This window comes from Canis lupus, chromosome 4 (genome assembly GCF_011100685.1).
Source record: "Canis lupus familiaris isolate Mischka breed German Shepherd chromosome 4, alternate assembly UU_Cfam_GSD_1.0, whole genome shotgun sequence".
NCBI classification, from domain to species: domain Eukaryota; kingdom Metazoa; phylum Chordata; class Mammalia; order Carnivora; family Canidae; genus Canis; species Canis lupus.
Genome location: NC_049225.1, coordinates 8,138,532 through 8,163,200, shown reverse-complemented (window position 1 = coordinate 8,163,200; position 24,669 = coordinate 8,138,532). Strand labels below are relative to the sequence as shown.

Below are 24,669 nucleotides of genomic sequence, written 5' to 3'. Positions count from 1 at the left end.
TGAACTGTCAGCCACTCTTATTTTGGTTTTGGAGCTCTGTCTTTGGAATTATGCTTAGCTGCTGGAAATCCCAATGGCTGGGGACCGTGACTTCATGCCATCTAGAGCCACGTGGGAATTCAGTTGGTTCTGTAGAGGACCCGAAGTGTTTCTTGCATTGGCTTTCAGTTACTATTCCATTCCTGCTCTGGGAAAATGTTCCGGCTAACTCCAGTTTTATTTCTAATATCTGCATCGTATCTAAGGACTCTGGGAAGATACTTTTATTTTAAAACTAGTCTTGCAGAGCCTTCTAATTTCTTTAGCTTCTTCCCCATTTATAGAGGCGTTGCTTGAAACCAGTACATATGCAGCTTCACAGCATGCTAAAAGCATTGCTCTTTATTAGTCATTCTTATCTTTGGCTGCTGTTTTGCGATTTCTATTAACATCGTCTTTGAATGGAAGGTCACTGTTTTATTTGTCTTATGGTTCTTCCTCCAAAAGAAAACAGCTTAATTCTACTTTGTTCCAAGGAACTAATATTCTAGTGTGCTTTATTCCTTCTGATTGGATTTCATCCTAATTGGAATGGCTTAGGCTAGTGGAAATAATTTATTTAATCTTCTTAGTTTTTTTATTTTACAATATGCATTTTACCTAGATCCCTTTATGCCACTCAAAGAATTTAAGCTGTTTGTGTTGCTATGTTGTTAGTCAGAGATCAACTTAATACAATCCTCTTGGTGCTGAGATCAACTTAATACAATCCTCTTGGTGTGTTCTATTTGTCCGTTGCAGAAAGGGTACACACATTATTGTGGTATGCATTATATTTTTAAAAATAATGATGATAGCAGTTGCTCGACAGTGAACTCCTAATGTCCTGAATTCCATTAGAGATAAATGTGTTAAAAGATGTTCTACAAAAAACAATTAAATCTTAAAAGATTGCAGGTTGTGGTGATTACCATTCAAAGACAAGAGAGCCTGTGGTTTTGAGCACTGACAAACAGATGTGTCCAGCTATTTTTTTATGAAAACACCAGCAGAGCAAATTACTCATGAAAAGTCTATTCATAGGAACTAATTGAATGCCATGTCCAGTTTAATAGTGAAAACTGAGTACAACCAAAACCAGGAGAAAGCAATAATAAATAGGCATTTGAATTGTTCCATTTGTGTGACTTCTAAAAATAGCCACAGAGTCAGTAGTACATTCTCATGTCTGAGAGGCACATCAATCTTTTAAATGGTCCAAAGCCCTTTAACATAACGTGGAGAAAGAGAAAGAAGCCCTTGAAGGAGAAACTCAAGTGACCATTTGGATTTTCTGTGGTGTCATTTTACAGGGTTACTGCTAATGTGGAAGAGGCCCAAGAATCATTGACCAGATCTTTAAGTTGTCTTATAGCTTGCCAGAAAATTTCTTTGGCCTCTTTGGTATAGTCAATCTGCTATAAGAATTTTTCTTTTAATTTCTCTCTTAACTAGACTATACCTAATGAACTTTAATATTCAGTGCACTGAGCTGGTTCGGTTAACAGCCATGCATCTAGATTGCTAAGTGAGTTAGTAATTGCCTAAGTGATTAGCCCATTTTGGTAATGACTGATCATATATCTAAATTCAATTAAAATAAAGAACATGGCATAAAAAATTGTTTCACATGGGAGGATCTGCCATTACATTTTAAATAAGAGTTTCTCTTTCAGAGTTTACACATTTTGAAGTGGCTGAAAAAAAAAATCATATCCTAATGTCTGACTCCATAATCTATGCAAGTTAACTCCAGGTAGGAATGCTACTTGCTTTTGCCTCAATGTATTAGCTGATGATTGCCTTTTATTTCTAAAAATGGATTTTTAAAAACTAATTATTGAAGCAATTCATGATTGTTGTAAAAACACTTTTCAAGGTCAGAAAAAATCATCTTTATTTTCATGCATAGATATGGGCACAGTTAATATTTTGTTTGTTTGTTTGTTGGTCACATTTTTCATTGTGCTGATGAATGGCTCTTTCTCTCTTGTCTGTTCTTTTGGGTTCTCTGCATTGTAGCTATTTGGAAATAATCTAAAGAATGTTCCTCCTTCTTGGGTAAGTGCTTTCAACTCCTGTCTCCTAATAAGTAGCTGGGAAGTTGGATGGATCTCTTCCTAATATAATCAGTAAAGATGATGGCAGTATGGTAGGAGTTGGTGGTGGTGGTGGTGGAGGAAGTGGTGGTGGTGGAGGAAGTGGTGGTGGTGGTAGTAGAGAAGGTAGGGATGGAGGAAGAGGTGGAGGTGGTGGTGGGAGTAATGTTGGAAGTGGTGGGGGGGGGATGGTCGGGCATGGTCTAAGGCACTTTTTCAAAAGAAGCAGACGACTGAGAATTGCCAGTGGAGAGTCAGCCACCCTAGATTCTGAACAATGAACATGGACCACATGTATACAGATCTGGTTTTCCACAGTACCTATGAAAGCATACTTTAGAGAGGGTTTTTATAGTTCTAAAAATATGAAGACTTTATAAAGAGTAACCAAAATTCAGTTGGTCAGTTACTTCCCTAGGACATTCGGTGATGGGTGAAAGAAACATTTTTCTATAATTTTAGTTTTAGGAGTTGAGGCAGAGAGTATTTTGGAGTGGTCCATAATCAACCATCCTTTTAGAAATTCACGATCTTGAGGAATTTTGTATGTTTTCTGATGTGCCTGAATACTGTAACTTTAAGCATTGTTTTCAAGCCTATTGACATTGCATGTGTGCACACTCATACACGCTCATTCAGCTTGCTGGTCGTATGACACACCCCAGATCTGGGGAAGTACCTGGAACTTGCATTACTTTTGTTATTTTGATCCCTCACAGTTTATTTTGCTTGTAAATTCTTGCTGGGGAAGAACAGATGCTTCAAAACAAATATTCGGCTGAAATAATTCAGAGCAAATCAACAAATGTGTATGAAGAGCAAGGTGACAGACTAAGTGCTGAGTAGTTAAGTATCCACAGTTAAATTATTGTTTGTCTTCCAAATTTTTTTTTTCCAAAATTTTTCTATCTCCCTCAAATGTTTGTTTTTTCTTTTATCCCACAACCACAGTGATTTCTCAGTCTTTCTTCCTCACAGTGGCTGGCTTAAAATACAACATTTCTAGAAATCTTCTTTGGTGTACATTGAAAAGACCGGTGTCCCAGGGAAACCAAAGCTTACCCTAAGCAGTTTAGCATTAAGAATTTGAGAAAGCAAATCTCTATTATTATGCAGAAATCAAAGGGTAGAATAAGAAACCAGTAGGCTACTTAAAAGATATAGCACTTTTCTAAATAATAAGTAACTCAAGATTTTACAGCCTATTTTGTAAGAAATTGAAAGAAAGTCACCCAGCCACACTGACTGATTGGCAAGACTCTTCGTTCCACCTGTTTGTTTTTTTAAACATATTGGTAATCATAAAAGTATAGATTATATCTACCTACAATTTTGCATATTGCTTTTCTCTCTTGTAACTTGAAAATATTTCTGCATAGTTTTTCTAACTGGCTTTTGACTTGCTACATAGCATTCCCTGAGATGATAGGCTCTTATTTATTTAACCATGTCCCTTAAATTGGATCTGAGGCTCTTTCCACTTTTGCCAGTTTGTTCATTTGTTTTGGCTACTGGCGGCTTTCTGTGAGAAAGAGGTGGATGAAGCAGCCAATGAGACGATAGAATAGTTTGCATTTGTATCATGCATTCAGGTGTGTATTTCAAGGGTATGGTGTATACCATAGGATATGATCTAGCCCGTAGGACACAGTGGTGAAGAGCACAGGTTCTGGAGTCAGCAGATATTGGCTTTATTTCTGAGTCACACAGCTGTGCGACTAATCTAGAAAAATTTCGTTAACTTTTCATAGCCTCAGTCTTTTGATCAGCAGAGTGGAAACAAATCCTGTCTTCCTCCTGACATCATTGTGAGGATTAAAATGATTGGCACTTGGTAATAGCAGTGCTCATAAGATGGTTGCTGTTCTTCTGTGTCTCCACAAATCCTCATCCAAGTAGAAAGAGTCATTTATTTACTCAGCATTTACACAGTACTGCTATCAAGTGCCTAGCACTGAATTCTAGATATTGGCAAGGCAGAGATGAATGAGGCTCAGGCTCTGCTCTGTGGGTCCTATGGTCTCCAGGGACCCAGACAAATGAATCAGCAGACAAGACCCCTGTGTAGCTAGGGAAACTCTAAGGAGCAGGTACTGCTTCAAGGATGACTCCTGGGAGGTATAAAAGAAAAAGCCCAGAGTTTGGTACAGAAAAGATCAAGGTTCAAATTCTGATTTTGCTGTGATCTCATTGTGAGGCCTTAGACACTTTACTTCGATTCTCTGCAATTTAGTTTCTGTGTTTGTATTCCTGCTCTACAAGTTTTTGTGAGGCTCAGAAATAATGTCTATGGTGTGGGGCATGCAACAGATGCACGAAAATGATTATGCCTGAAGTCTTCAGTGCCCCAACAGTGGCTGATTTTTATGATAATGAATCCGACAAAAGTCCAGCATTGTGAAATGTCAAAGACTGGCTCAGTTGCACTCAGGTTAGTCTGAAATATGTTTTATTACAGTTGAATCCTTTGTAAACTGGTCATCTGCACGTGATGTGTATGGTAATGTGGAAATATTAGAATATTCAACTCTCAATGAATAGCATTTCGTGGCCATTATGTAAAAACCAAGGAAAAATGACTTATGAAGACATTGATTGCTTCTCTGCTTTAAGGAGCTCCTCAGAATGCAGAATGGCCACACAGTCAAGAATATGGCTCTGTCCCACAGACAGAGCAAGGCAGCAGAAATTGAATCTGTTTAGCAGGTTGCCTTTATGTGTGAAGATTTCTTGCTGCTCTGTAAATGATTATTTGCTTATTTATTCATAGATGTAGAAAGTACTTTTCTTTTGTTCTGTTTCCAAATTGCAGCCTCAAAGTAACAGGCACTTAGTATTGATGTGCTAAGGAATACAGATGAGCACTGACCCTCAATTAAACATTAATAAATATATTGTAGTGACATCAAAAAAATGCATCGACTTGGTCCAAAATGGGATGAGATGGTGTTTAGCATTTTTATTGCAGAGATCCTAAAAGTAATGCATGTTAGATCCATAAATTGAATACATTGTATCAATTAGGACCTATTATTTAAAGCATCATTTTGCTTAGCACTTGATAATGTCTTCTCTAGTTAACTTTGAGTGTTTGTTTTTACTATCCAGCTGTATTTACAAAATGCAACCAAGATTTCTAATATTATTATTGTTCTATCATTCAGATGGTCAGTGGACCACATTTAATCAGCATTTGCTGTGTGCACCACTCTCTACAATTCTGGCTTTAAATCTTGAGCTACAAACTGAAATCAGATGAATAATGTCTACAGAAAGCTTGTAAAGGTTTAAAAGAAAGAAAAGACCAAGAAAGTGAATTACATTTCCTCAACCAGTGGGCCAGATAGAATGATAGGAGAAATTTTCTTAAACACACAGCAGGATTCATATTAATAAAGGGACATGATAGTCACAAATATAGCATTTAATAGTGCTGTCTATCTATCTATCTATCTATCTATCTATCTATCTATCATCTTTTAAAGATTTTATTTATTTGACACAGAGAGAAAGAACACAAGCAGGGTGAGTGGTAGGCAGAGTGACAGGGAGAAGCAGGCTCCCCATGCAGCAGGGAGCCCAATGGGAGGCTCAATCCCAGGACCCTGGGATCATGACCTGAACCAAAGGCAGACACTTGACTGACTGAGCCACTTAGGCAACACTTTCTCTCTATATTTTTAATAAATAGATAGATAAATAAATAAATAAATATTTATGTATATATAAATATAATATATAAATATAATATATAAATATTATATAAATAAATATTTATATAATATTTATTATAAATTTATTTATTTATTTATTTATTTATTTATTTATTTATTGAGAGAGACTCACACATTTGGGTGAGGGGCAGAGGAAAAGGGAGAGAGAGAATCTCAAGCAGATTCCCTACTAAGTATTGAGCCCAGTTAGGGCTTGATCTATCACCTGAGACCATGACCCAAGCCGAAACCAAGAGTCAGACTCCAAACTGACTGAGTTACCCAGGCACCCTATATTTTTTTAAATAGTAATTTAAAAATAAATATTTAAAAAGTTAGACAATTATTATTAAAAATACAAATTTAAAATAATAAAATAATTTTCCACTCACAGAAGAGTTGTAAGTATAGCACAAAGAACTCGCATATCTCCCTTGCTCTGGTTCCCCAAGTGGATACACATATCCATTGTCACTGTCTTCTTTCTGACCACTGACAGTGAGTGAGCTGCAGACATGATGCCCTAGTGGCCCTGTGTACCTGCTTGGCTCTTTCCCCAAACAAGGACAATCACAGGCCACCAACTGGCAACACTAATAAACTGCCCCTATCCGGTCTACAGACTTCATGTGCATTTCACCAGCAATGCCACCATTGTTCCTTTCTTCTTTCTGGTTCGGAAAAGGTTCACACATTGTGTGTAGTTATGTCTTTTTACTCTCCTATTCAGAATGATTCTCAGCACTCAAGTCTTTTATGTCCTTGGAAGTTTTAAGGAGTGCAGACCTTATATTTTGTCAGATGACCTTCAACCTGGGCCCACTGATGTCTCCTCATGACTAGACTCAGGTCATGCAGCCCTGACGAGAACATTATGGAAATGAAGCAGTGTACTTGTTGGCATATCTCTCTTAGTGTCACATGAGGTAGATCCATCATGCCACCCCTGATGATGGATATCTTGACCATCTGGTTATGCTGGTGCTTTCCAAGTCTTTCCACCACAAAGATACCATTTATCCTTTGAAAATTGATTAGTATCTTGTGGGGAGATATTCTAAGATTACACTGCACCTCACCAAAATGCCATTCCTTTTTTTTTTCAAATTTTTATTTAAATTCTAGTTAGTTAGATGACATGTACTGTCAGTACAGTACTGATTTCAGAAGGATAATTTAGTGATTCATCACTTACATATAACACCTAGTGCTCAACAGAAGTGCCTTCCTAATGCCCATCACCCATTTAACCCATCCCCTGCCCATCTCCCACAAATTCCTTTTTATTAGTTGGAATTCTATTAGCATGGATATATAGGTTTCTATTCTATTCGATGGGTGTTCTTCATTAATAGTATTATTTATTTGATTCTGAAATGATCCCAGATTGGGCCTATGGGAGGTCCTTGCATTTTATGGACTCTTATACTTTATGGACATGTTTCCCATCAGTCCTTGGACATGTCCTAATTTTTTGATACAACGAGATCTTCAGATTCTGGCCCTGCCTCAGGCCTACAATCAACCTTTTCTCTGAAGGGGTCTGATTCCTTTCATAGAGGATGGTGTTTGGAAATCAGGTTCTATGTGCTTGGTGTGCTTCTTGTTTCTGGGGATTGTTGCTTCTAGGCTTTCTTGGCGGGTAAAGACAGAAAATATATGCAATTGCAAACAAACACACATCTATAACTCTTTCCACTTCTCAGTGTGAATATCTGTATTAAAAACCATTAGATCATACCAGTGCTTCCAGTTCCAATACAACACACCTTGTACTTTCTGCTCTTACCCCTTCCCATAATTGTATCTTCTCCAATACTAAGGAACCTGGCTCTCTCTATCCTCCATAATATTTACTTACTTGTTCTATCAGTTTATTTATTTCTTACTGTAACCTATCTCTCATGTTCTTGGCTACCTCCCACATGCTCCCCATTTCCCTTCAGTGTCTCATCCTCAGGTACCAATGGGTACAGCACCCAGCATGCCATTGCCTGCTTTTGTGTGGCTTCCCGAGCCCCCCTGCCTCCCTTCCCCAGCCCTAGGTGCTGGTGGGCACACTACCTTTGTGCTTCTTTATGACCCCCTTCTACTAATGGGGCATGTTGCTGCCACCTTTTCTGCACAGAAAGACACGAAAAGACCTTTTTGTAATTTTGACACCTGTCCACAGTCCCTGAGTTCCTTAAGAACTAGCAGTGTGTCTTGCTCATCTTTGTAGCCCTATGGTCTGGCAATACCAAGTTATCAGAAATACTTGTTAATTGAGGGAATAATGAATAAGCATGGTTTTTAGGAGGTGAAAAATACTATTTTCCAACATTTCCAAACACTCCTTTCCCCCAGAGGAAACATTTTTCCATAGTACCCATATTAATGGAAAAAGTGGGCTACTCTGGCTGAAACTCCTCCTTTCTCCCTTTGAGGTGTGCATGTTCTGAATGTTTGTATCCCCCAAACCCAAATGGTGAAGCCTAATCCCAATGGAGATGGGGTCTTTGGCACGTGAGCAGGTCATGAGAGTGGAGCTCCCATGAGTATGATTAGTGCCCTTATAAGAAGAGGCCAGTTCAGTCTCTATTTGTCATATGAAGGCTTAGCAAGAAGTTGGCCATCTGCCACCTGAAGACGAGCTCTCCCCAGAACCCTACCATGCTGCCTCTGTGATCTCAGACTTCCAGCTCCCATGCTGTGAGAAATGAATGTTTACTGGTAAGCTTCCTAGTCCTGGTATTCTGTTATAGCAGCTCAAGCTGACAAAGGCAAGGCTGTTCCCAATATACCTCTTTACTGTTTGATAACATCCATGATTTCATTAAACACCTCAGGGAGATGTTCATCCCACCTACCAGATGAATCTCTGAGACATTAATGGGGGAAGTGATTTGTCAAAACTATGCTTGGCACTGAAGCCAGTGATAGAATTCAGGTGCCCAGATTCTCAATGCTGTGATTCCCTGTTCTTTCCAGTGACCTATTCCTACGTCACTCAGGCGCAGAGTGTCTGTGGGAGAAGAGAGAGCAAGGCTGAGCAAGCTTGCTGGTGGCGTTGAACGCCAGACACAGATGTTTGGCTTCTATTCTGGTGGCTAGGCAGAGTCCTCCAGAATTCTGAGAACATTCTGTGGTACATGTGTGGAGGGGTCTGGCACGGTGTGGGGGCATAGCTGGTGTCTCTGCATTTCTCAGTCTGTTCTCTCTCATTCGTTGTCTTGTCTATGACTGAACGCGATAAAGGGCACTCTGCAGGCCCCCTGTAAGAATGCCAGAGAAATGTGGGTTTTATTTTATTTTATTTTGTTTTGTTTTGTTTTGTTTTGTTTTATTTTATTTTATTTATTCATGAGAGATACACAGACATAGGCAGAGGGAGAAGCAGGATTCTTGAGGGGACCCCGATGCTGGGGCTTGATCCCGGGACTCCAGGACCACGCCTTGAACTGAAGGCAGGTGTTAACTGCTGAGCCACCCAGGCATCCCAGAGTGGGCTTTTAGGCAGAGAGGTGACTTGTCCTGCAGATGTGAGGGTGACATTGCTGGCTGGAGGCAGTGGAAATGGGGAAGAAGGTGGGAGTGCGGTGGACACCACGAGGATGTAGAGGTATAGATAGCAACAAGTCCAAGAACCCAAAGCTGTAGGCCTGGCCAGCAGGGACCCAGTCAGGGCCTGTGGCAGAGAGTAAACTTGTGCAAGGTAGTCAGTGGATTTCATTTTCGACTTGATGAGTTTTACATCATTATGTTCATTTAGTAGCTAATGAAGATGGTGTAAAGTGGTTAAGAAAACTCACCAAACAAGAAACACCATGAGGAAACCTATTTTGAGTTTAGCTGGACATGTTTTGTGTGTGCTAACTCTGAGCCTGGCAGCAGCCCCATGTGGTCTTTAAACAGTGACAAGCATGGTGACATGGTTCGTCTGTCATGAACACAAGAGGCCTTGAGCGCGAGGAGACAAGTGTGAGGCTCTTGAGAGGGTAGAAGTCTGGGTGTGCATAGAGCCTGGGGAGCCCACCAGAGGGTACTGAGATCCGAGCAGGCAGTAGGGCTTCCCGGGCCTCTGTGGGGGGTGTTTCTGGCAGAAGGAACAGCAGACTCACCCAGGTCTGCTCATAGCAAGTTATCTCACCCTGGTTGTTCAGGCCACAGACATTGGGGTCACTTTGACCTCTGTCATCTTCCGTTCTCAGTGTCCCATCTGTCAGAGAATATCCGAAATCCTGGCACTTTCCACCATTTGTAGGTCCAGGGAACTGCAATAACTGTGTGACTAGTCTCTGGGCTTCTGCTCTTGATGGTCTCTTCCCAGTGGAGCTCCATGTATCCTGGCGAGAGTCAATCATGTCACTCCACTGCTCAACACCTTCCAGGGGCTCCCCTTTCCCTCCAGCTAAACTCAGTCCTTGCTGATGACCAAGCCCACCCCACCCACCTCTCCCCTTTGTTTGCTACCTCAGGGCCTTTGCCCTGGTTGGGAGCTCCCTCTGCCTGCAATATCAAATTAGTGAATAGCGGTGTACTTTGAGGGAACTAGTAGAACACACCCTAATGCTAATCAGAGGTGTTGCCAACTGTGGGGTGGAGCCCCATGTAGCAGATAGCCACTTGAGAAGCTGGGGAAGGAGGCCATTTATAGAGTGGGGACAATAAGCTATAAAATTGGTGTTGACTGTCCTGGTGCACCTTTCCAATCATAACATGGAAATAACTGTAGATGTCACTCTTTCGGGGTGAGTGGCAATGCACAGCACAGCTAATCACCAGTATTTCCCGGGATAATTTATATTTCCCTTTGAAATTCACTGTGACTGTGATTTTTGGCAGCCACTTTACCGTTCCCGGGGTTTTGTTTTGCTGGATCAGCTTGTAGTCTCTGAGGGCTTTTCTCTGGGCAGTGGAGGGTGGGGGGAGGGGGGTCCAGTTTTAGGATATGGCTGGCGGCAGAGGGAGGCCAGGCTGGGTGTTTAACGGCTTTGCCAACCTCAAGGCCACTACTTCATGGCACTACTAACTATGATCACCAACCCCTCGGACACATGCTGGCTGCCTGGCATGCTGCTAAACGCTTTGCAGTAGATTATCTCATTTAATCCTCAGGGAACCTTAGGACGTAGATATTATTAGTCCTGATTCCACAGATTAGCAAACTGAAGTGTAGAAAGGTTAAGTAGCTGGAAGGTCAGACAACTAGGAATGACAGGGCTGAGGTACAAACACAGGCTTTGTCTTTATCTCCATGTAATAGTGTCTTCACACATCTTTACCACCATGTGACAACAGCACAAAGATGTTCTTTTAAAGCACATAACATAAAAAAAATAAATAAATAAAAAACAAACAAAAAGCACTTAACATAAGAAATTTATTGCTTTTCATGGCAGTTTTTTTATAGTACAGATTAAGTAAATAATTAAGTAGTAAAATTAATTAAATAATTAAAATTTGGGGTACTTGGGTGGCTCAGTGGTTGAGCATCTGCCTTTGGCTCAGGGTGTGATCTTGGGATCCTGGGTTCGGGTCCCACATCAGGCTCCCTGCAGGAAGCCTGCTTCTCCCTCTGCCTATGTCTCTGCCTCTCTCTGTGTCTCTCATGAATAAATAAATAAAACCTTTTAAAAATAATTAAAATTTATTAAAAATTAATTAAAATGAAATATAATAATTTTTTTAAAAAAAGTTTGAAGCTTGGTGTTAGGGAATAGATGTGTTTTTGGTGTTATTCTGGGAGAACTGCCAGGCCAGACTGCACTGTGTGTTGTAGGTGTGGTGTCTGGATTAGCTCCAACTGTCACTTTGAAGAAGGTGGAACAAACTGAGAGCCATTGGCAGTTACCTGTGACTGGGTCTTGAAGCAAATAAATGACCCTTTTTGATGCCGTTAGAATGAATCCTTGGCGAATTCTCTTGGCATGTTCCTGGCTGTTGGTCCCACTGAATATGGCAAGTTAATGGAGAGGTTGTTTGCTGCCCATCACACCTGAGGCCTGCCTTTCGTCCTCCCAGGTGTGTGTCTTGGGAGGGGGCCAACATGGGAGAAGTGTCATGTCAAGGGGTGCACTGTGATTAGTGTTGGCCTCTGCTGGTATACAACACAAAGTTTTGTTCAAAGTATTTTAGAAATAACGACCTTGTTGGAGTGCCTGGGTGGCTTAGTCAGTTAAACATTTGTTTTGATTTCAGGTCACGATCTCTGGGTCCTGGGATTGAGTCCCCGTGTCTGGCTCTACACTCAGGGAGGAGTCTGATGAGGATTTTCTCTCTCCTGATCCCTCTGCCCCTCTCCCTACATGTTCTCTCTCTCCTCTCTTTATCAAACAAACAAACAAACAAACAAACAAATCTTTAAAAAATAGCAAGTTTGTTGGAAACAGAGTTTTAACTTAAAATTGGGTCTTATAGAAATGGCCTAGTTGGAAAATGCCTGTAGAGCATGGAAATGTACAGGAGTGTGATCTAGGGTAGAGCCTCCAAACATCTTCTCATCATGGCACACACAGAGGATAATGTTTGCATTGCATGCCAAGGGTAAGCGGTAGGCGCTCATGGCCAGAGGTGACTGCCTGGGATCCACATACTGCCCAAGAGTGGAGCCCATCAAAGTTTCTGCCCCTTCACCTTGCAAGGATTAGCAGGAGGGAAGATCTGATGGATGGTATTTATACACTCAGTCCTTATATTTCTGCAAAAATAGCTTTATGGGAGACTTTCCCATTCTTTAGGTGTTTGGTTATGAAGGTAAGTTCTCATTTGAGAGGATTCCAATTTCTGAAGTTTACTTTGTTAGATAAAAATTGTTTTACAGTGATTCTGTATTGTACCTTGTCTGGGGAAACTTAAGGTCATTAAAAAAATAATAAGACCCCTCCTTATAACAGAGGTGGCTATATGGTCATCTGCAACATAGAACTGGAACATCGCTTCTATGCCTTTAATAATTGTACCTGATTCTATCTTGATGGGCAGTTTCTAAGGAAACATTCTTAAAATCCAAGTGCGGGCACCAACATTTTTCAATTATAGACATAAAACTCATCAAACTTAGCAAGTTTTCTCCCAAGTGAAGACCATGGTTTTAAAAATAATTAATACGTACCCTCCTACGGGATGATCATAATTAGGACCATGCTATAAATACATAAACTGTACATTCTAACTTGAGGAAGAATAAAAAACAGAGAGGCTGTGACGTCACTAAAAGGAAGATTCTTCAAAGCACCAGCTGAGAGACAAAGGTGCTGGCCAGGGAAGCAGGGGCCATTGTGTTCAGTCATTAAGGTGAACACTGGCTGGGGTTGCCCACCTTGAGTTACACGGTTTTTTATTCCTCTCTCTCACATTTTCGGTTTCCAGCTGAGGCATTAAGACACAGATTGGAAGAGCTGGAGAAAGAGAAGAACAGCCTGCACTTCCAGCTTCCTTCCAGGCAGCCAGCCCTCTGCAGCCTCCTGGGCCACCTGCACGCACAGGCCCAAGCAGCCGTGTGCCATGGGGCCACTCCGTGAGTACTTGGGATCGCCCCCACTTTGCTGTCCTGGCTCCCACATAGTGAAGAGCTGGGAGTGGTTTTGCTAGGAAGACCCTCAGCTGCTTTTTCCTGGGAAGCATTCATTTGTTGGTCAGGCAGGTGAGGGTGCCTCCAGAGTGAGCGACTGGTGTGGGTCATGCTCCCCTGAGAAGCAATTTCTACTAATTGACAGGGAGAGACCCTCCCCAAGGGTCTGGGTGCTAAGCTTCCTCTGGGAAGCAAACCTTCTTGAGGGTGGGTGGACTTCGTCTTGTCAGGAGCTGCTTGGCCTTCTGTCATGTGTTAAGCCTGTAAGATCCACAGGTGGTCCTCTCTGCCTGATGCTTATGGACTCTCACTTCCGGCTCCTGATCAACCTTCGCTGTTTCTGCTACCCAGAGCTTCCCCGGGATCGGTGGTATACAGGGAACAAATGCTCTTTCTAACTCAGTGGCTCTCAATCCTGGCTGTGTGTTGGAATCACCTGGAGAGTTTTTAAATGTCCAGCTTCCACCCAGACCGACCAAGTCAGGCTCCCTGGGGTGGGCCCCAGGCACTGGTGTGTCTGGAAAGTCTGAGGACAACTGCTCTCATCTACCTGCCTGTTGCCTCTCTCCTGGGTAAAGGCTTGCAAGCAAGCAGGTTTGTGATGAATGCTGTTAACCTGATCACAGTTAGGTCTGCTTCTACTTAGGTGTAAACGTGGCCACAGCAGTTACATTGTATTTCCAACTTCCAGGTAGCCCAGATAATCGGAAGATTATCTGGCTCATTCTTATTAAATGTACATGGCATCCTACTTTCAATTTCTCTTGGTGCCTCCCTACAGCCTGTCTTAACAGTGATGCCAATTATTTTCTCATATTCTTGCCCTGCAGTTTTGCTGGTAGCACGTAGCCGAGTGCCTGGCACCTGGTAGGTGCTTCCTTACAAATATTTGTTAAGTGAACTTTTACTGGGCTTCTTCAGGAGCAGATGGATTCCACCTCCTTGTTTCTATTCATTTTTTTTCATCCTACTTTGACATATCACTTCATTTCCTCTCCTTTTCTCGCATGGGGTCCTTCCCAACTTGACTTTTTACTGAATTCTTTCTTTCTTTGGTTCTTTGGGGTTCTTTCTTGTCTTTCGTTCCTGTCTTGAGTCATTTTTAACATCTGCCAATGTATTGAGCTTCTATTTACTTCAATGTATTTAGTTTCTTTTTTTTTCTTTTTGTATTTAGTTTCTATTTGCATAATAGTTACTAAGTGCTTTAGGAATTAACTATTTCTTTCATTTTTATTGTGATAAAGTGTATGTAACATAAAATTTACCATTTCAGTCATTTTTTAAAAAGATTTTATTTATTTATTCGTGAGAGACAACACAGAGAGAGAGAGAGAGAGAGAGAGAGAGAGAGAGGCAGAGGGATAAGCAGGCTCCATGCAGGGAGCCTGACGTGGGACTTGATCCCGGGTCTCCAGGATCACACCCTGGGCTGAAGGCAGCGCTAAACCGCTGAGCCACCCGGGCTGCCCCCATTTCAGCCATTTTTAAGTGTACAGATCAGAGACATAAAGTTCATCCACATTGTTGTGCCACCATCACCACCATCCGTCTTGAGAACTCTTGTCTTCTTCCCAAACTGAGACTCTGTCCTTAATAAACCTGAACTCCCCACTCCCCATCCTGCTCTCAGCCCCAGCCAACCACCATCCTACTTTCTGTCTCTCTGATTTTGACATCTGGAGACCTCATGTAAGTGGAATCACACACTATTTGTCCTTGTTTCACTGAGCATAATGTCCTCAGGGTTCATCCATGTCATGCCATGGGTCAGAATTTTCTTCCTTTGGAAGGCTGAGTAATATTACATTGTGAGGGTGGCCACATTTTGCTTGCCTATTCCTCCTGCGATGGACAGGCAGGAACTCATTTAATCCTCAAGGCAATTCTAGGAGGTAGAGCCATTTTTTATCGCTATCTATATGGAGATCAGCATGATTGTCATCTGTATTTATATTTGTGCTACGCCCAGGAGAGGTTGCAGACCCTAGCAGGTGGGTGCTGAGTCTGGGCGCAGAGCTGGCTGGTGCGAGTCCCAGCCTGGAACTAGCTCGCTGAGCTGCCCGAGTCTGAGCTGGCAAAGGGTTTTCAATTATGGTCTTTTAGCCTACATGTGATTTGAACGGAGAGCGATGTGTTAGTTATGATCTTGGGCAAATTTCTCAGAGAATGCGATGAACTAAAACACAGTATCACCCATCCTCACTCAGGTTATACCATCTGACATTCCTTATATCTGACTGTGACTTATAAAGATGTCAGTTTCATAGAACTCAATTTAATATGTTCCCCATAAAAGTATAGGCCTTTATTAACCGTTTATTAAGCCAAGGTAAACTGTCAGCTTACCTTGTTACCTGTTATCCCTTGCCCCTTTCCTCAAGGGGTTGCCTGCACACTGTGTTTTTAGTTCCTGTTCACTTTGGAGTGAATGGGATCTGACCTCTATGAACTGATTTCTGACCTGTTTTTTTTTTTTTTCTAAGATTTTATTTACTTGTTCATGAGACACACACACACACACACACACACACAGATAGAGAGAGAGAGAGAGAGAGAGAGAAACAGAGAGAGAGAGAGAGAGGCAGAGACACAGGCAAGGGGAGAAGCAGGCTCCATACAGGGAGCCTGACATAGGACTCCATCCCAGATCTCCAGGATCATGCCCCGGGCCGAAGGCGGTGCTAAACCACTGAGCCACCTGGGCTGCCCTCTGACCTGATTTTTATCTGTCATCTGATTTCTATCCCTATCACTGCTACAGTCAGCAATAATGTTCTGTTAGATTTAAAGGGCATTTTCACTTCATATTCTGCTCTGTATCACTGCATGGTCTGGAACTTTGTATCAATCATATTCGTTCCCAAGACTCTCTCCCCTAGGCTTTCAGGACTTGCCCTTTCCTGGTCTTGCTACCTTGCTGGCCATTCTTCTCAACCTCTTGTGAGCATCTTTTCCTCACCCCGTCTTCTTGATATGGTTGTTACTCTGTCTTCTGTTGTAGCCTATCCTGTCTTCTCACTTTACATATTCTTATTCTGGGTGATCTCAAATACTTCCATGCTTCCAGCACCATTAACATACTAATTTGATATCCATAGCCTTGATCCCTCTTCAGAGTTCCAGTCTACCATTTGGCTTTTATTGAACATCTCCCTGACTTTTATTAAGTTTAGTATATCTTTATTCTATCCTAAAAAATTTACTATCTTTTGTCTTTGCCTTTACTAAATTTATCTTTAAATGATTAGATTTATTGGCCTTCTCCTCAACCAGCCCCCTCTCCTACAGCCCCAACCTCAGTGACTTATGTCATTTACCCAGTTACCCACGTAGGAACTCTGAGACATACATGGCCCCTCCTTTTAACTTACTTCCAATTTCATTGTTCATCCTATTGTCTAACCTTATCTCATTCCCACTTACGTTGCTCACTCATATGTCACTCAGAATTAATTTCTTTCTTTCTTTCTTTCTTTCTTTCTTTCTTTCTTTCTTTCTTTCTTTCTTCTTCTTTCTTTTTTTTGGAGAGAGAACACGTGCCCATCTGAGTGTGTGTGTATGTGTGTGTGTGGCAGGGGGCAGAGAGAAAAATCTTAAACAGCTTCCATGCTCAGTACAGAACCGAATGTGGGACTTGATCTCATGACCCTGAGATCATGACCTGAGCCGAAATCAAGAATCGGATGCCCAGCCAACTGAGCCACCCAGACGCCCCTCAGAGTTTCTAATCTGGATTATCACAGTGGTCTCCTTGCTGGTGTTTTTGATTCCAACATTATTCCCTCTCATTCACCCTCCACAGCACCACAAGTGGAAATATCATGTCATGCCCAATTGTCCTCAGCATCCATGCTGATTACTTAGCATGTCATCCAAAACTTTTCCAATCCAGCTCCTGCTCTGCTTCTCAGCAGCCCAGAATTTGACTAGCCCTTCACCAGCTGCAATCCACACTCACTGAAGTATTAGAAATCACCTACATGTTGTGAATGTCTCTGGATTCTATGATCTTGCACATGCCCCACTGTTAATTACCTCTTACTCTTTCTTTGAGATTCAGCTCAGCTACCATCCTTTTGAAGCCTTGTCCTGAAGTCACATCATCTCCCTCTTGAATTACTGGAGCACATTTAATTACCTCATCCCTGCCTTGGGTCTTAAATAAATAAATCTATTTCCTTGAATATTAGTCTACTCTTCAGACTGTGAGCTCCTTGAGAACAAGACTGGGTTGTATTTATCTTTTTTTAAAAAGATTATATTTATTTAATTATGAGAGAGAGAGAGGGAGAGAGAGACACAGGCAGAGGAAGAAGCAGGCTCCATGCAGGGAGCCTGACATGGGATTCGATCCCGGGTCTCCAGTATCACGCCCTGGGCTGAAGGCGGTGCTAAACCGCTGAGCCACCAGGGCTGCCCTGTATTTATCTTTTTATTCCTGAAGACTAGAACAGTGGCTGACCCCAAATAGGTATTCCATAAACATTCATTGAATGAATGAATATGATCATATGTGGATGTATCTATATACAGGTTCACAAAGATACATGTGAATATCTATGGAGAGAGAGAGAGAGAATCTTCACTCTAATGTGGTTCAGTTGCCCTAGATAAAATGCTCCTTCAGCCCTTTTTCCAACATTTCCAGCAAGAAGAACTTTTGTAGTATCTTGATAGAACCCTAGATTACAGGTCAACAGCCTCCCTTCTGGTCCCTTCTCTTCTTACCAGCTATATATGACTGGGCGTAATTTCCTCACTTCTTCACACTTCGCTACCTTCATCAGAAAATGAGAGGGTTGAATTGGATCACTATTTCCAAACTTCAGTTATTTATGTATAATTGTGGCTTTTCTTCACCAAATTCACCCATCCTATTATTAACACAGTAAGAAAATAATGACTCAGGGCGCCTGGGTGGCTCTGTTGGTTAAGTGTCTGCCTTAGGCTCAAGTCATGATCCCGGGGTCCTGGGATCGAGCCCTATATCGGGCTTTCTGCTCAGGAGGGGGTCTGCTTCTCATTCTTCTTCTGTCCCTCCCTCCTGCTTGTGATCTCTTTCTCACTCTGCTCTCTCTCAAATAAATAAATAAATAAATATCTTTAAAAAAAGAAAATAATGACTCAAAATCAACTTTTAGATTTTTCTAATGCATATTAACAGAATTATATAGTTATTAATAAGCTTTAGAAAGTTATCTTTCAATGCGCCAACTGCCCAGCTAGCCTGTGACGTGTCCTCAACAGAATTATTTGGACTCGGGTTTCCTCTAAACCTGGGACTGTGGCTGCAGTTCTCACAGGGGCCACTAGGGGTCATGGTGTGGGGCCGGAGCTCACACAGCCTGGAGGAGCCAGGACAGACCAGGGCAAAAAGTTTCTCACAGGCCAGGAGCTCTCTCTGAATCATGGAGGAAATAGGATACTTTCTGATGAACGATGCTTTTCCTGTAGAAATGAAATAGTTGTACCAACATGGGAAATTTTCAGTACTTATGAATAACACAAATAAGTGCTTTTTGAGATCCCTATTATTTGAGAATCTGATGATAACTATAGACTCCTTCCATTACCAAACCACGTATGTACAACCATGCAAATGATTGCACGCAGTTTCAAGAGACTTGCAGGTCTTCTGAGGCTTATCCATTCACTCTTGGGGGGGGGGCATCTTTTTTGGGAGGGTGTCTTTGCATCTCAGGTTAAGAAAATTTTGTTTAGAATAAGATTTAAGGAAATGTAAACACCCAAGTACAATCAGGTGCTGTACTTCATTTTTAGTTTTTATTGTCAGTTTGTTCTTAATAATCTGCGTTCAACTTTTTAAAAACTACTGTTTAATTCTCTGAGACTCACTGCCTCTCAGCCTTTTGGCTGAGATCAAGTGTAGTTCTCTGAGTCTTGTGGTGTCACCCTGAACCGCACTCAGTTTCTTCAGGTCCTTTCTGCAGCCCAGAGAGTTTCAGCTGCTGCCTTCACGGGCTAACCAGGCTTTTCTAACGGCAGGTATCAGCCCTCGCATGGTGTGGCACCCTGGCCCGGTTGGTGGTCTTACCCTAGTGGATGGTCCTGCGCTGCTCAGTAAGATAACTGGTTCAGGGGTGTCTCTAGTTAGCGGAGGAACAAACACTCTGTGGTTTTACTATTCTCCAGTCTCTGTTGTGCTCTGTTGAATACATCATCCTATTTTTTTTTTTTTAATATCTTGGGCAGATAAGACAAATGTTTGGGCCATTTTCAGTTACCAATGTTCATCCAGCCCCGTCTAGTTTGAAACTTTCATTATATATCTGTTTCAAGTCTCTCCCTGTCCATTGTCTGTAACCCTCTTCTTGCTGGTCATTGCTGCTTCCCTGGCTAACAGGCTGGGACACCTCGTGCATATAGGCATGCTCATTGCCTTATGGCACTCATGTGTGGGTTCTCTAGACAATACCACAGGCCTTCCCCACTGCCCAGATCCTGATGTGAATTGCAACCACCCCTTTTTAGATATTACTTAGCCTCTTTCTGTAGGTCCCCTTGTCCAATGGGCACACTTTTTGGGAAGGTAACTTTTGCAATGTCTATTTGATTCATGGGAAGTTCACATGTCTTTGTCATACTGAATGGTCAGCACTCAGGCTGCCTTGTTATAGACCCCCTCTGCCTTGCCATGGCTCTCCAGTTTCTTTGTCCCCGTTGAAGGGCCAGTGATACATCAGAAAGTCTGTTGTGTAAGTATATGTTGCAACAGACACTTGATGCCCCCTGTGTCCCAGTCCCTTGGCCTCCCTCCTATTTTCACTCCAGCTGCGGGAAGTTTTGTCCACTTCAGGCACCCAACAGGGATATGTGCCATGGGGCTTTCTGTGAAGCTTGTGAGGACAGGGAGTGGGTAATGTCCCCACGGGTGTGGGAGTTGGTAGATAAATGTGCCAGCCTACCCAGTCTCTATGGGGATAGTTCTGAGGTATGTTCCACATACCTCAGATGTGGAGGTACCTCAGATGTGGAGGTTTTTTTCCAGATATGATTCCTGGTGGGATTAAGCCCTAGTTGCCCCTATGGTGCTCAGCTCAATAATGTGCCTTTACTGACTTTTCCTGCATCTCGCTCCCTCACTCTTAGTTTCTTGGGACTCACTTCTCCAGAAAATAGCCCAAACTCAGATCCTTGTCTCAGACTTTGTATTAAGACAACCCAAATTTAGAAAGACATTCATGTAGGAGAATCACATGTCAATCTTCCTGCTTGCAGGACACTTCCAATCTTTATGAGCGGGTCCACTGGATTTTTTTGTTTCTGTTTAGTTTGAGTGGGAGCGTTTATTCCCTCTTTGCCCCCATGTGAGACTGGGGAAAGGAGAAGAAGAAGCATCTTTCATGAAAACTCTATTTCCTACATGGCCAACGGGTGTGTGTGTTGAGTGCTAGTTGATTGTGGTAGCGTTGCTTGTGTAGCCCCCAGGGTAGGGCACCCTACTCTACTGTTAGAATTTAGAATGTAGAGCGTTTGGGCCTGTGTTCTTCAGCTTTAGCTTCTTATTCTGGAACAACTGGAAAATCACATTTCAATATCCTGCTATAGCAATGATCAGAAGGGAACAGAGGGGCAACTATTCCTGCTATATCTTTTTTTTTAAAGATGTTATTTATTTATTCATGAGAGGCACAGAGAGAGAGAGACAGAGACAGAGACAGAGACAGAGACAGAGACATAGGCAGAGAGAGGAGAAGCAGGCTCCCTGCAGGGAACCCGATGTGGGACTCAATCCTGGGACTCCGGGATCACGCCTTGAGCTGAAGGCAGATGCTCAACCACTGAGCCACCCAGGTGTCCCTCTTCCTGCTATATCTTTCCTTCAATCAAAAGAATTATTTTTTTCTTTCTCCTAAGAGAGAAGTTTGGCCAACTATCACACATATGACTGATAATTTTCTCATTAATATTATGCATTTCTCTGACTATATATCCCATGTATTTTCCCACCAGACCTTCACCAATATGTACTTTAAAATCGGTCATACTCACAACTTAAATTCCGTGTGTGTGTGTCTGTGTGTGTGTGTGTGTGTGTGTGTGTGTGTGTAGGGCATCATGCAAAATATCCTTTATCAAAGACTGTTTCCCAGTGGATAACTTAAAGCACAAGTAGACAAAATATAACAAAGTTTAAAAACAAAGATAGACAATGGTTTTCCAATGGGGCTTATCAAGGCAGAGCTCTGGTTTGCCTGTCCAAATATTTCCTGCTCACATACTTCCTTTCAGGTGGGAACAGGGGAGATAAATGTTTGTAGTTGGTGATGCTTCTGGACTGAGTCATTTTTCCTCTGACCAGGTCTTCCTCTGTTCCCTTTGAAACATGTGATTCTTTATTGTCATGTCAGGACCTTCCCACCATGGTATTTAGGGAAGAGACAACCAGCTCTAAGTTCACAGCTGGGAATGGAGATACATTGTGTAAGCTGAGAAAGTAACTATTATAGACACATTTTACAGAGGTATAACACAAGATGCCTATGTTATGGTAAGATGTAACAATGGTTATTCTTACCAGAACACACCAGGGTATGTTTCTGAACCTGAATTGAGACTCAAGGTCAGGAGTCAGATGTCACTAGGATGGCGTGTGTTGCACTCCCAGGAAACCCACTACTGAGCCTTTGTCATCAACTTGAGATAGGAACAGAAGAGAAGAATAGATGGGATGAGCCACAGAATACTCCTCAGAAGTTGTTTTAGAATTAGTGGGTTATAAATATCATCTTCCAGATAAAGGTCTCTCATGCCATCCTCTTTGCTCAAATTCAACTGAAGTCTGTCCTAAAGCCATTGTGTTGAGCATAGCTGTTATAAACCCAAACAAATATTCATGTGCCCCTCTTTGCAGGACAGTCATTTCTGAGTGGGGTAAGACTGTATAAAACAATGTTGCTAGATTTCCTAAGGAATATGACTTTTACTCCATTCTCTTTACTCTTCAGACCCAAATCATAGATATATATATAGGCAGAACTGTACAGTTATCTGAATTATGCCAGGCATTTTTACAGCATTTGTACTATCACAGTGGCCTTACTAATTTATGACACTCTGTTGGATGAAGAGCTATTTCCAGACCTAAACCATACTTCAGTGATTCAATGACTGGCCCAAACCACTTCTTTCTCACCATCTTCCCAAAAAGGGAGGGATGGAAGCACAGAAGTCATATGACATAAATTTGTTTGAATGGTCATCCATGGGGAGCAGCAATGAGTAAAGGTATTCAGAAGGGCTGTACTTGGCTCTTGTTGCCCAAAATAGTCATCTGAACTCAAGTTTTCCAAACTGTAATAATGAAAGCATTGGCCTTGGTAAATGTTGTTTTTTTTTTTTCCTTGACTAAAATTCTTTGATTCCAGAAGTGGCACAAAATAGCACTTTTTCTGGCATTGTGAAGACTGGTATTCCTGTCTGAGAAAGGGATCTTCTGTGTTATACGTACAGCTGTCTAAACCATGGGCACTTCCATGAGCCATTCTGATACGGAATGTCCTAGCAGGTGTATTGTCCGGCCTCTCCTCTGCCCTATAGCATTCTCACTCCCCATGTTTCTGAAGGCAACCCTTAGAGCAAAAGGAGGGTGCTGGAGGCTCTAGGGATTCAGGGTGCTGCTAGGGAGGAGGTGGTGATGTAGGTTCATCTCAGGCACACACCTGGCTGAAATGTTGATTAACCACCTGGCTCTGGAAATGTTGATTCCCAGAGGGCATTTCATTCTTTTCTCATTATTACTGAACTACACATGCACAAAAGTCACGTGGTATATGGGGGTCATTGGGATGAGATATGCTCTCACTGGTTTCAGTGATATAGGATCTTATTTAACAAATTGGGTTTTTCCTTTAAATGGTTAGTGGAAAAGACAAAGGAGAAAGGCCAAAGGATATTTCCAGCACTGAGCAGCCCCAATGGGGGCCTGTAAGAAACTGGGAGGTGGAGAGCAGGATCTTAGAGACCCCGAGTCCCTGCTGGCACCCAGGCCTGTTCTAACATTCCAACCCTCGTGTTGTTAATTCTGGCCCCTGAGGGATTTGCTCATCTTACATACTGATTAGTTTATAGCAGCAATGCTAATTTGTACTGACATTAGGGATTACACATGGAGAATTATTAAATATAAAGGGAGCAACATGATAGAAGGAAGAGGGAGTATGGCTCAGAGGACTGAACATCTCAATGATGGAAACCTGTCCCCCGCTTCATTACGGAGCTACAGTGTGTCCTGGGGCTGCCACACAGCCATCTGTGGATGACTTTCTACACCTGGAGTCAAAGTGTATGAGACAGAGAGAGGAGTTTTGGTTAATCACAGGGGCTTTTCTTATGGATTAAGTAATGAATGTGATTAACAATAATATGGAGAATTCCCAGTTCTGCACCTGTAGCTCCTCTGTAGCTAATTTTCAATTCTATGTTGATTTCCTTCAGTAACTCCCAACCTGACCCAGATGGTATCTATTTAGGAAATTCAGGAAACTCTTAGTATTTGCATAAGCAGAGCAAATGGAGAAATAAATTAGTGCAAAGAAATGATCCAAATGCAACAGAAAGCTGAATGTAAACGACTTCTGGATTTTCTAGGCCGTGGGCTCATTAAATCATTCAACACATATTTGCTAAGCCCCTACTCAGTGTGAGCACTGGGAACCACACGAAGTGAAGCTGGGTCTCTCCCTTCCTTAGGCTCTCATTCCGGAGAGAGTGGCTATGATGGCCAAGACCCTGGAGCCCAGGGATAGGAAGCATGTCCCATTCCCACAGATGGCAATAGCTGATGATGGTTTTGTTCTAGAGACTTCCTCTTCTGATCCATGTGAAGATCCTCAGAAACATTTTCTTTTTCATCTTCATTACCCTGGAGAGGACACTGTCCACTGGACATGCACACAGATCTCATGTTCCCTGCAAGTATGGGGACTTGAGGGACAGCAAACAGGCATCTCCCTGAGGTTAGAGGGGCTCTGCCTCCTTCCTCACACCTGATGCAAGGGTGGGGCCTGCACAGAGCAGGGGCACAGTGCTCATTTGGTGAATGAACTGATGGTGACCCCCATAATCAGCCACACAGGGAAGGCATCATTGTTTTCATCACCATCCTCATTTTAAAAACGAGGAAGGTAAGGTTCAGAGAGCTTTGATAAATCCAAGGACACGTAGCAAGAAAAAGGTAGGACTAGTACTCAAACCCTGGTCACCTCCCTCCCTGTCATTCTCAGCTGGCCCTGCTCAATAGCAAGGGGACTTAATCTGTGGG

The 24,669-nt window shown here is 42.2% G+C and overlaps 1 protein-coding gene across 4 annotated transcripts in view; it reads left to right on the top strand.

Moving 5' to 3' along the window:
- The window catches only part of DISC1 (DISC1 scaffold protein), a 347,001-nt gene that overhangs the window by 86,698 nt on the left and 235,634 nt on the right, over window positions 1-24,669 (top strand). For all 4 annotated transcript variants that reach the window (XR_005357793.1, XR_005357794.1, XM_038533906.1 and 1 more), the window contains exon 4: window positions 13,181-13,328. Coding sequence is in view for 2 of the 4 variants with exons in the window: in XM_038533906.1 (XP_038389834.1) it covers window positions 13,181-13,328 (148 nt within the window). In the remaining 2 variants the exon portion in view is untranslated. The remainder of the gene's footprint in view (window positions 1-13,180; window positions 13,329-24,669) is intronic.